This window comes from Eptatretus burgeri, chromosome 15 (assembly GCF_056783735.1).
Source record: "Eptatretus burgeri isolate ZD-2024b chromosome 15, Ebu_testis_v1, whole genome shotgun sequence".
Classification (NCBI taxonomy): domain Eukaryota; kingdom Metazoa; phylum Chordata; class Myxini; order Myxiniformes; family Myxinidae; genus Eptatretus; species Eptatretus burgeri.
The window spans coordinates 47,294,984-47,308,033 of record NC_140975.1 but is presented as its reverse complement, the minus strand read 5'-3'; the positions used below and the strand labels follow the sequence as shown (position 1 = coordinate 47,308,033).

The 13,050-nt window shown below is 44.8% G+C and overlaps 1 protein-coding gene across 5 annotated transcripts in view; it reads left to right on the top strand.

Annotated features, from left to right (window-relative positions):
• The window catches only part of PKD1 (polycystin 1, transient receptor potential channel interacting), a 173,349-nt gene that overhangs the window by 120,993 nt on the left and 39,306 nt on the right, over nt 1–13,050 (top strand). For all 5 annotated transcript variants that reach the window (XM_085858410.1, XM_085858407.1, XM_085858408.1 and 2 more), the window contains 5 exons: nt 127–281; nt 462–589; nt 3,763–3,907; nt 9,502–9,627; nt 10,245–10,416. In XM_085858410.1, coding sequence (XP_085714536.1) covers nt 127–281; nt 462–589; nt 3,763–3,907; nt 9,502–9,627; nt 10,245–10,416 — 726 coding nt within the window. The remainder of the gene's footprint in view (nt 1–126; nt 282–461; nt 590–3,762; nt 3,908–9,501; nt 9,628–10,244; nt 10,417–13,050) is intronic.

The window sequence follows — 13,050 nt, the reverse complement described above, 5'->3', positions numbered from 1 at the left end:
TTTGTTTCTATCTTACCTGCTTCATCCCGATTAATCACTTTGTCTAGTTTATCCTGCATTGTACACCCTATCCTATATTCTGGAATGAATATGTGAAACTGTACAACCTTTATATTTTATTGACAGGCCGGAGCAGTTTACTTCATCTTCCTCCTGCTTGTGCTCTTGGTAAATCACTGGGACCTGGAGTACAGAAACCACGCTGCAGTGATTCATCGAGTCACGCGACAAAGCCTGCTCAATGCCCACAACATGAGCTGCCATTTTTCTGACATCAGATGGTGAGACCTTGTTTGTGAAGTATTCTGCCGATTTTATTCAAAGATGTGGTTTACCTTCAATCCAATAATAGTTGTGTTAATTAGGCACCCCTTATCAAAACTTGCTGCAAGATGATTGTTTGAAACTTGATATAAAAACGGTTGGCGAGCCATAATGGTTATCGACCTTTCATTGTGCAGGGCTCATGAGCTGTGGCAGTGGTTGGGTGATGTTCTGTTAATGGAAATTTATGATAGTCCCTCCACGATGCAAGGCATGAAGATCGTGCTGGGAACACCTCGTTTGCGACAGATTCGATCAGCTCCTGGTGAATTATACTCTGTGACACCCACCCTGTTACACGTTGCATACTCCTATGTGGCTACTTTTAAGGTACCCCGAATTTAACACCCGGGTACCCTAAGTGGCATTGGATGTCTTTAACTGCTGGTTATAAGAATTACAATTAACTCAATTAAACTCCCAGGAATTATCCAATCTACTTCAATGGTTTTACACAGCGCAGAACAACGTGTAATCAAAAGGGATGCATGGTCATTCAAAATACGAATAATTTATTGAAAGCAGATGAGATTATGTAAACACGGAACAGATCTTGGGACTAAAGACCGACAGGCTTTTATGATAAATAAATATACCGATATTTACCCAAACTCTTCGAAGCACACCGATGTCTGGCCTGTCCCAAAGAAGGGCAACATATCTGATCCCTTCAATTACTGTGTAATCACCTTGTCCTCTAATATCTCCAAAGTCATGAAATTTCTCATCAATGAACAACTTTTAACTCACCACAAATCATACTCTCCCTTCCATCCATCCATCCATCCATCCATCCATTGGGACCCATACTCTGTGCAGAGCATTGGTGCTGCATAAGCAGTCTCCTTGGCTATTGGGCACAATCCTGGACAGGTCGCCACTCCGACACAAGATACCAGCAAGCTGGTACTCATTTTGACGACCTCAGAAGGATGACAGGCAGAGTCAACCCCACCTCGTATTAATTCAACAACTGAGTGGGACTTGAACTCAGGATCCTAGGATCCCAAGCCCACCACCCTAACCATTAAGCCAACACCAGGCATACTTTCCCTTTAATCACCATGAATATTGAATATGGCTTCCACAAGGACAGGTCTAGGAGTGTCCTCCTGGCATACTTTGCCAACGAACGCTCTTCAGCTCTCAAGTACTTCGGAGAAAGTCGAGTTTTTGCACTGAACATAAGCAAAGCTTTTGACTGAGTTTGGCACAAAGGGCTCCAAGCGAAGATCCCAATGTGTGGGTATCCTTCAAGATCCCACTACATAATTTCTGGTATCCCTCAGGGTTTTTTCATTGGACCCTCCCTCTTTCTTCTTTTCATCAATGACCTCCTCACAGCTACTATTTAACAACCCTGTCCATTCCCCTTGGTTTTGGTCTGAACCCCTCTGTGGTGTTAATTGTAAAAATACACTTAACAACAAAATGAAAGAAAGAACACTAAGGGCCTACAGCATCCGCACAAAACAGGATGAGAGACATGGAGAATGAGCAGGCAATAACGTCCATAGGAGTGGCAGCTCACACAGCAGGCGGATGTGCTGTATGGTTAAGTGCACAGCCACTCTGAGAGGGTCCCTCTCTGCTCGCTGTAGATCTTCGTTTTCTTCCCTGCCATTCACTGCTCCCACAGCCGTGACCACACCCTTTACTCCACCTCAACCGCCCCTTTAAGCTTTGCCATCCGGCCCACCCCCCCCCCCCCCAATCAATGACCGTCCCCTGGCCTCGCAACAGCGCCTTGATCAATCAGCCAATGCTGGATCTATTCCAATCAGTGAAGTAGCCACTGAGCTGTGCAGTTCAACGGCATGTCACCATTCAGGGGTGCTCACGTGGGAGGCTGGTGGTTCCTCCGATGGCTCAGGACCCCAAGAGCAGGGGGGGTTAGTTGGACATGCCATGGAATGAACCGCAATGCTTATCTCTCTTGCCCAGCATACGACAAGTTTGACTTGGGAAAACAAATAGACAAGACACCTTAACATTCCCGAGACATTACTGGGTACAACAACGTCTCCCAGCGGTGCACAAAACAGAACAACAACAGAACAATCCCTATACAGGCACTTAATACATGGGTAGAAATTCTGTATTCTTACAATGAATGTAAACAGGGGTCTATTCCTTAATTCTAAAAACGAACTCTCCCCGTTCTCACCTCAGTGAATGTAATGATATTTTGATTTCACAATTATCCTAAGAATCTCACGATGCGTTTCACTTTATTGTGATGCTGTTTCATTTCATCATTGGGTGGGAGGATGAGGAGGAAGGGTGGGGGTCATATGAAAAAATTCATGAAAAAAACCATGTATGTCTGATAATGTCGAACCTAATAATAAAACCTAATAATGTCAAAAGTGAGTTCAGCAAATGATATTCCAAATCGTATAATAATTATTTTATAACATCATATTCGCATTTGCAATGTACTTGTTTTTAATTTTGTGACTCACCGGTTTGGCATTTGTATTTCTTCTAATTGTGTGCAAATCTCCAGCCATCCTTGTCCAGATTTTTATGATCCTTGACAATTATTATCCAGATTCGAGCACTAACCATACAATCTTTTGGTTTTCATGTTTATTTTTTTAAAATATCTTGGTTTAAAGTGTTTCGGAAGAATTCATGTGCATCCTACAATTCAGTCACCTTTGATAATAATGAACAGTCAAAGTAATAATCATGATTTCCGACAAATCTTCCTACTTCACTGCCTCTGCTTCCTCCTTAAATATAATTTTTTTTTCAGCAATAATTACAGGAGATTGTACCACTTCATAATTTCCTAAGTGGTGTCCAACAATGTACTGTGTGTCATATTTCTAAGAGGGAAAAGGAACGATGGTCGATTTGGAACATATAATCAACAATATCTACAGGGCTGACAGGGTGGCCTCGAGGTACGCACTCACCCCTGAGCTGACTAGCCTGGGTTAAAATCCTGACCCGGATGAAAACTGTCATCCTGGTGTTTCACAGGCAGGGTGATTCATCAGTGTGTGTGTGTGCCGTCCCTCGTACGGACGTTAAACGGGCGTCCCGTGTGCTAGAATTCGTTGGTGAACATTAAAGATCACATGGTGTTCTTCGCGAAGAGTAGGTGAGCTATTGCCAGCACCCTGAACAAATCCAAAATTCCTGCCCCAACCAGCAGAGGGCATTGTATCAGTGGCACGATCACACCGTCAATGTTGCTATCCTGCAGCCTTGTATGGCACGTGAACGAAGAAGAACCATATGTACAGAATTATGCCCACATACTTTAGCTTTAGCACCAACCTTGGACAGACACATTTGATCCATTTTAGTATTATCTGCTAAAAGTAAAAATGTATGGAATTGTTGCATTTGATTGATCATATTGTGTACTATTTTTTGTAGGTACTGTATGAGTGAGAACAATTTGAAAGACTCATTGTTTCTCAGGGCAGTGCAATTTGCATGACGATTGGACAAGTTCCAGTTGCATTTTGCTTCATGCAGTTGAAGACGTGTCACCCTATGCAGTTGGATGGAGTGAAGTGACTGGAAACTCGAGCACTTTGTGGGAGTACACTGCCAGCACCTCAAGGTCTGTATAATTGGTATTCTGAAACAAAACTAGTGCATTTGTTTTTCTGTAAAGATACAGTTGCCCAGTGGTGTTCAAATTGGAGGCCGCTCGGTTTGTCTATTAAAAAAAAAAGACCATTGCACACCTTTCGCTGTTAGATGATGGGTAATGGCACTGCCCTGTGGAGAGCTATTCCTCTGTGTTTGTTCCCAAGATCGCATGTACGTATTTCATGGAAAACCAAGCAAAAACACCATGACCAGAGTTGCGTCACATATCACAAGTAATGAAAACATTTTCAAAACTGCAAAATAATGAAGGGATGTTACTCCAAAAAGTAGGTAAACAAGGTAGAAATGATCATGTGAAACCATCCCGACATCTTTCTTTAAATAACATGGTTGTCCCTAGAAAAGTGTGTGTGTGTGTGTGTGTGTGTGTGTGTGTGTGTGTGTGTGTGTGTGTGTGTGTGTGTGTGTGTGTGTGTGTGTGTGTGTGTGTGTGTGTGTGTGTGTGTGTGTGTGTGTGTGTGTGTGTGTGTGTGTGTGTTTGATATCGAGTAACTAACTTTCTTTTCCAGAGATTTCCCGGTTTTGACCGATCTCGGTTTTTTGCTTTATCTTGCCAAAACGAAGTTTTTGCAAGATATGTTAGTCAGCTTGTATGTTTTTGTTTTGTTTGTTTGTTTGTTTGTTTGTCTGTAATCACATATAAAAAAATCTGCAGAGCACAGTTATTTTTTGAGTTATTTTGATCGGATCGTCTTCAAACTTCATGGGAATATAGTACATGGTCTGGCGCTCAGCTGATTAATTTTTGGTGGCGATTGGCCTTGACCTTCATGGTTAGCACCTGAGGTCAAACATATTTGACCCCAAGGTCAAATTTTCAAGTTTTAGGAAGTACCTCAAATCGTGTAGTACCTCAAATTGAACACCTCGATGAGTGCTTTCTAGATATGTCAAGCTTGAGACATTATGACGTCATTTGGTGACGTTATGAGGCAAACGCATATTTTTCATGGTTACTCTGTAGAACGATTCTCATCGGAATCTCTCGTGGGCAGATATTCCTCAAGGAGTCGCTCCTGGTGGAGAGCAGCTCTGTTCACCTCAGTGTGACCTTAAAGAAGCCACACGTGGTCACCTTTTGGCAAGATACGGGTCACCCTGCGGGTGACATTGGTTTATTTTGTTTTTGCCATGGTCTGGAGTACTGACAAGTGATCCCTGCCTAGACAATCAGCTGAACATACCAGTTAGGCTCTCATATGTAGCCTAAGTGACTTTTTGGAGAAGACACTGCAACTTTAGTTTTGTATGTATTGGGTGGGACCGACATTTTTTCCCATGCCATCCAAACAGAGAGAGCACTAACGCTTTTGTGTGAGTTTTCACAATGTTATACAATCAAGAAATCACGAAAGATTGAACATAATTCAAAATAATTGTGGAACATCATTCACAATCACACAATCACTGCTTTATTGACAGGTCAGGACAGATCAGATCTGTGACTTGCTACAGGTACCATGTAAACCTGTACTAGCCGATCCATGGTCTGGTTGTTGGTGACTAAACCATCTCCCCCACCAGGTTTCCTGGTGAGGAGGGTGGATGGATATGGACACCCAGCAGGATTAAAAACAAAACCTGTCAAAGGGCGGAGGAGCTCCTTGTGAGCCAACAGCCATCCATATCTAGTGCCCAACTGTGTCTGTGGATGTCCTCCTGCAGCAGTTGGGTTACTTCTTTGGGGGGAGGTTGGTAGCAGAATTTGCACTCCGGCCACCATAAAACCCTTCACTCTGAAAAACAAAAACGCAAACAAATATGAAAACCCAATCCGTGGGAGTACCTCCTGTGCAGCTGCCCTCCTCATAGCAGTTCGCCTTATGATGAGATTGAGCAAAGCCTTCGGGACCCTCACTCTTTGATGATAGGAGGAAAACCACAGGGTAACCTTCCTGGGTTAGATTGCAGAAGTGTGTGTTGGGGGTGGTGCTGAGGTATCGTTTACCAGATGGCAGTCTCCATGGGTTAACCTGAGGCGGTCCCTTCGGGTGGGTGCCTGGAATGTCCTATCCCAAAGAGAGGATGATCACCTGTCTCTGTTATCAAATGAGTTCAAGCGTTTGGACATCAGTATTGCAGCACTCTCTGAGGTTCAGAGACAATATTGCGCTGAGATCATGGTGGGTGGTTACACCTACTATTGGTCTGGTCGCTCTGATGGTTACCATGCCCAAGGAATTGCCATAGCTGTGTCCAATAAGCTGACTCCAATAATAATTAAGGTAACACCAGTCAATGCGTGCATTATGAGACAAAGGATTTGTCACTCCTTGGGTGTCATTTCCCTGGTCTCTGCATATGCTCTGACTGAGCAAGTGATTTCATCGTGAAGGACGCATTCTATGCCACGCTTGAGTCTGTGGTTGATCAGTGTCCCAGGTGAGATACTCTTCCAGTCTTAGGGGATTTCAATGCATCGACTGGAACTGATAGGGGTGGTTATGCAACGTGTTGGTCCCCATGGGTGTGGAAATGTGAACCAGATTCGCACTAAGTTCCTTGACTTTGCAAGAAGTCATGGACTTGGGGTGGTTGGTTCATGGTTTCAACGCCCACAGGCTCATCGTTGGACTTGGTATTCTAACACTGGTGGTGTGGCAAAGGATTTTGACCATGTGCTCATTGATGGTCACTGGAGGATGATACAGAACCGCAGGGTCAGCTGGAGTGCTCATTTCCTTAATACCGACCACAGGCTTGTGGTAGCAACCCTGAAGTTTCAGCTTAAATCCGGGAGAATTGTACTGTCCCAGGCGAGACTGGAGGTTGGCAAACTCAAGGATGAGATGGTAGCTGAGGAGATTGTGAACAGGCTGAGTGGAGATTTGAGGGGTCTGGGTGCTTTGTGGGATTCTGAAGAGTTGTGGAGTACCTTCATGACCACTGTCCTTGATATGGCCGGTGGATGTCTTGGAACTCACCACAGGGCGAAGAGGAATTTGTCTATCAAGTGACACTGGATAACATTGACCAGAGTCGCAGGGCCATGCTGAATGCCAGAGCTGAGCTGTTCAGGGAGCTGAGACGGAAAACTGTACATGCACGAAGGGTGGACAAGGAGCCCTATGTGTGAGGAATCTGTGAGGGGGTAGAGCATCACCTTTGGTCAAGTGATTCTTGGCCTGTTCACAGGGGAATTCATGCATTACGTTCCTTCAAGCACATCCCTCGCTGTACTGTAGTTAGAGCAGAGCGTGGTGGGCTCTTGACAGAGAAGTCCGAAGTGAACGCCCGCTGGACCGGTTACTTTGCGTGGCCAGGCTATTCCACCAGCTGTCAAGTTGGATGTTAGGGGTGTTACTATCCCGATTGCTGACCCTCCAATCAACTGTGATCCACCTTCGTTTATGGAAACACAGGCTGCCGTGAACCGTTTGAAATGGGGTTAAACTCCTGGGATCTGTGGCATCCATGCTAAACCTCTCAAGGCTGATGGAAATGCTGTACTCGTGTAGTTGCATGCAATTCTGTGCTCTGCCTGGAACACAGGCATCATCCCAACTGACTGGAAGAGGGGCCTTGTTGTTCTCTCTGGAAAAGGAAGTGTGATCACCAGGACTGCAACAACTCCCGAGGGCTGACGCTGCTCTCAGTGCCGGGCAAGGTCTTTGCTCAGATAATTATTGACAGGGTTCACCACCATCTGCTTGAGCACCAGCATCCAGAGCAATCAGGCTTTCCACCAAAGAGGTCAATGATTGACCGTATCCTCGTTCTTAGGTTCCTCACCAAATGCAGATGAGAGTTTTGGTAGTGGCTACTTGCAGCCTATGTCGATCTCTGCAACAAAGCATTCGATCCAATTAATCAGGATGCCCTCTGGAGGATTCTTGGTCTTGGTGGGGTGCCACCAAAACTGATCGATCTGACATCTGAACTATATTCTGCCACTGAGAGTGCTGTGAGATGTGGTGTTACCATCTCTGATTTACTTCCAGTTGTTACTGGAGTTCTTCAGGGGTGTGGAGTGGCCCCCACACTTTTCAGCACTTGTATGGACTTGATTCCGGGGATGATGTCGGAGAGATCAAGCTGCGTAGCATCGTTTGGGAATGTCAAGATCTCTAACCTTGATTTCGCATATGATGCAGTCATCTTTACAGAGACTCTAGATATAGTTTTGGGGGCCTTCGAAGTGCTGAATGAGGATTCGAAGTTTGGGGCCCTTGAGGTGCTGAATGAGGAATTGGAGCTGCGGGGATGATGGGTTTCCTGGGTCAAAACTGAGATCCAAGCTTTCAATGACATCTTGGATGTTGCTATCTTGTTTTGTACCTGTTTGTGGTAAGGATGTTAAGGTCACGGAGAGATTTACATACCTTGGCAGTTATATTCATCTCTCTGCTGGCTGTTTTCCAGAGGTTACTATATGTCTGGGTCAGGCCTGGGGAGTCATGGATTCACTGGATCATGGGGTGTGGTGCTGTGCAGGAGGACGAAAGTCTGAGTCTTCAGGTCCTTGGTGCTTTCAGTCTTGCTCTACGGATGTGAGACTTGGACTCTGACCAGGGATCTGAGGTGGCAACTTAATTCCTTTGGTACCAGGTCTCTTTGGAGAATCTTTGGCTATTGCTGGTCAGACTTTGTGTCCAACAAGTGGTTGCTGAGAGAGACTCAAATGAGATTTGTTCCCTGCATTGTCTGTGAGCATCAGCTGCAGCCGTATCGACATGTGGCTCATTTTCCTGATGTTGATCCTGCTCACCAAATTCTCTCAGCGAGGGAGCCTCGTGAGTGGAGGAAGTCAATGGGCTGACCACGTGCCTCGTCCTTGCAGCAGGTTGATCAGCATCTCATGGAGATGAGGATGGGCCAGGCATCTTCCTGGGGGATGGGCAGACAGAGGCTTCTGGAGTACCGGTGAAAAGTGGATGCAATGACGTGCTGCTCCGAAGCATGCTCCCTTACCTGACCTGACTGCTCACCTCCACTCATTTGTTCCTCATTTCTCTCACCTGTAGAACCAACTTCCACATTCTCTTCAATCTCATTCTTCCCTCCAGACATTCAAGACAGCTGTTTACCACCATCTCAGATCATCCCCCAGGCAAAACCATGATCTTTTCTACCACCATTAATCCCACTCACTCATCCCCAAACCCCATCTCTTTCCAAGTTTATAGTTTTTCCTTCCTGAGAGATTCCTTCTGTGTCCATCTTGTCCACCCCGTGCAGTCTCCCTTCCACCTCAGACTTCCCACACATCCCTTATTCATCCAAGTCTCCCTCTATTTTGTCCCTCATCCCTGCTGTTAGTGTGTTTCGCCCCTTTATTTCTGCTGTTCCTTTTGTTCTGTTACGTCCTGATCCATTCTGTGTTCGAGGTCCTCCATGAGACTTGACTTTTGAAAAAAATTCAGATTGTTCAATATTTTTACATTTGCTGTGGAAGAATATTTATTATCGACACCATAGTGATTGGTTGTAGTAACAGTGACATCAATTATATTGCTTGAATGACCACATAAGCAGTCCTTTACGTTTTTCAGGAGAAAGGACTGATGGTAATATGGCCAAAATGTATGCTGTGTGTCACAGTGTGTGGCACTATGGGATACTGTGCACATATGGGTGTGGAGGATACATTCATCCATTATCCAGCACGAGGTCCGAGAGCCAGAGTATACTGAGTGAGCTGGAGAGAAACAACTGGATCGATGATTGGTAAGCCAGAGTTAAAGGATGAATTAGAATCAGTGCAAGGCCGTGCATCCCTTGCTACCACTGCTCTACCGTATTAGTTTTTACATAGTTTTGACCTTGTCAGGGATCAAAGAGATATTCAACAGCTGGCTGGCAAGCATACTGTCAATTGAGCTATCGTGCTACCTGAAATGACAGAAGTGCTTGAGATGTTAATTGCAGAGATTTTGACTGGTGGTGACAGAAATGTTAAACGTTATGATGTGGTGGAGCTGTTGATGAAGGTGTAAGTGACTGTTGGCTAACTTGATGGATGAGTTGGGTAGGTGACAAGAACAAGCCAATTCGATTTTGGTTCAGGTACAGATTTACAAAACATAAAGTGTTCAGCCTGGTGGAGGTATGCGCTCTACCGAGTGCCGTTCCAGTTGATGGTCTTGTTGATGATTACAATAACAATGGTGAAAGGAATGGTGGTTGCAGAAGAGATTGCAAACAGTGCTCAATGTTCTGGTTTGTGACATTGGTGGATGTGATTGTGCAGATTGTGACTGTGATTGAGGTCGCAGTGACAGTGGCAAAGTATATCTTGAAATATTTTCGCTCATTTTCATGTTTTGCATGTTGTTGTGCGGCAGGACGCGTGCTGTCTTTGTAGAGTACGTGCAGTGGGTACCTGCTGTTGGCTTGCACTCGGTGGTGACAGTACTCGTGGAGTTTCCACCAGTTGGTGGAGCTGTGCAAAACCTCCACGTGTGGCCCTTCCTTCTGCACAGATTTGATGAACCAGATATCAGTCTTGTTCTCATGGTCGGTCGCATCTCCGATGTACATTGTCATGACGCGTTTTGTTACAAAACCATGTTCTTTCTTCACCAACAGCATGTGCCTCTTTTTGGTGAAAGCTTTCATATAGAAAAACAAAATATCACATGGCCGGACAAGCATGCTACAAACTGAGCTGTCTTTTAGTCTTTTCGAGCAAATGATGACAATACTTGTGAATTTGCAATTTCATATTTAATGTTGGACTCCCCAGCAAGTGCATTTCCATCTGAGCATGTGACTTGTGATGTGGAGATCCCAGGCTCAAAATACCATAATTATACTTTGTTGATTTTCCCATTGTCTATCAATTGTCCTCATAATTGATGGAGAAATACACTGATGTGTTGTAATATCCTTGTTCTCCATGTGATATATGAACAATATCCTCAATGAACTGCGTGTGTGTGTGTGTGTGTGTGTGTGTGTGTGTGTGTGTGTGTGTGTGTGTGTGTGTGTGTGTGTGTGTGTGTGTGTGTGTGTGTGTGTGTTAGTGTTACACTAAGTGATGCAGAGAGGAAGGGAAGTTTAAAACATGCATTATCTGATTATTATCAACTAGCAGGAACACGCTGTGTTATACTGACACCACACACAGTCTGACACACACACACACACACACACACACACACACACACACACACACACACACACACACACACACACACACACACACATATTGTTATGACCCAGGGTTCGGGGTTCGCCATGAGTAGAAGCTCCTTGAACCCCTCCCGATGTCTGATCCTGCAGGCAGACATACCATGGATAATTTCACGGCCAGGAGCAGGTTGTGAAGCAACCACGAACGTCAATCAGACATCCAAATCTCCCAGTGTTCCTCCTGTTCGTCTAGCACCGTTAACCTTGGGGCAGCATGGCCCAACCGAGGCTCATGCCCTCATTGTGCACTCGGATTGCTGCCGAGCAGAATAGATAGTGCAGTGCTGGCTACTTAATGGAGCAAAACAGTTGGGGTAAAACTTCCTGGCTAACACTGGTGTGGACTGTGTGTAACCAATAGTGAAAAGATAGGCTGGAAGAAAGCATGTACGGGTTTATTTATTCATGAGGATATGTGGGAAATTAGTATGACACGTATATACAGCAAATATTTTATTCACAAAGAATGGCAAAGCACAAATGCAGGGTTTTTGTGAGTGTACAACACATACACGATGGGAGGAATTGACGTGGCATGTATGTACAGCAAATAGAACAGATACACAGAGCAGAACTCGTTTCCTCGACACTTATGAGCCCCTTCTACAATCTTACTTAATAATCTACACACAAAAATTTTGTGGCAATCAGAATCACAACCGGAAAAATGTAGAGAGAAAGAAAAGTAGATAAGATGCACACAAGAGCATGGGTACGGCTCCTCCCCACCTTACTCAGATGCACGCAGACTCGTATAAGCTTCCCCTTGATGGCTCTCACAGTCCGAACAGGCAAACTTGAGCGCAGGCTTAGCCAAAGGACTCATGGTAAAGAAAGCTTGATTATTCGAATGTCCAGTAGATCAAATGCTTGATGGGTTGAATGCTTGGTGTATCAAGATGCTCGGTGGATCAAATGCCTGGTAGATCAAATGCATGGTATATCAAAATGCTCGATGGGTCGAATGCTCTCTGGGTCAAGATGCTTGACGGGGTTGAACACCCATTACATCAAAATGTTTGATGACTCAAACACCCGGTTGGTCAAGATGCTCTGTGGATCAAACACTTGGCAGATAAAACACTCTGTAGATCAGGATGCCTGATGGGTCGAACACCTAGTAGATCAAGATGTTCGGTGGATCGAATACCTGGAAGATCAAATGCTCGGTCGGTCGATCTCTCAGTAGGTCGAACTCTCAGTAGATCAAGATGCCTGGTAGATTGAGATGCTCAGAAAGACTGCTTCAATGTCCCTGGTTCAATGTCTTCCACATCCTCTCATCCCGGAAATCAATCTAATGAGTTGTTGCTCCGGGAAGTGCACGATTGCACTCTTTCGACCTTCTTTCACCATGAAGGTCAAGTTAATGTTGTTTCAGGAATGCTCACGCTGATGCTGAACCACATGATATCAGCTGCAACAGCTGCAGGTTAATGATCCTGCAGTTCCAAATGTGTTGTTTTCCAAGTGAACAAACAAAACAAGAGACCACTGCAGGGCTAATAATCACCTCCATTGTGTCCAAATGGGGTTTTTGCATGAATTGAAATAACGATTACATTTACTTTCCACTGTTCAAGCACTGAACATCCTCTTAAGAGTCATTTGTACAAGCCGAATGGTAATTTATGGTCCATTGCTTTGAAGCAATGGTGATGCATGACATGTGGACTCGTGATGGGGGTAATCTGTGACTTGGAATGGAAAAACAGGGAGGGGGAGGTTTTAAGGGCAAATTACAGGATCAACAGGGCACGAAGAAGCACGAGATTGAAAGGTGAACATGGTGAAGGATTGGCGATGGATGGGCAGGTGGAGCCAAAGATGGATCCAAAGATCGATCGATAGATGGAGCGAGAAGATAAAAACCAAACATTCTTATTAACCACACATATTCCTCCCAAATTCCCTCGACACAAAAGGTGGGAATCTATCTCAGACAAACGAAAGAAA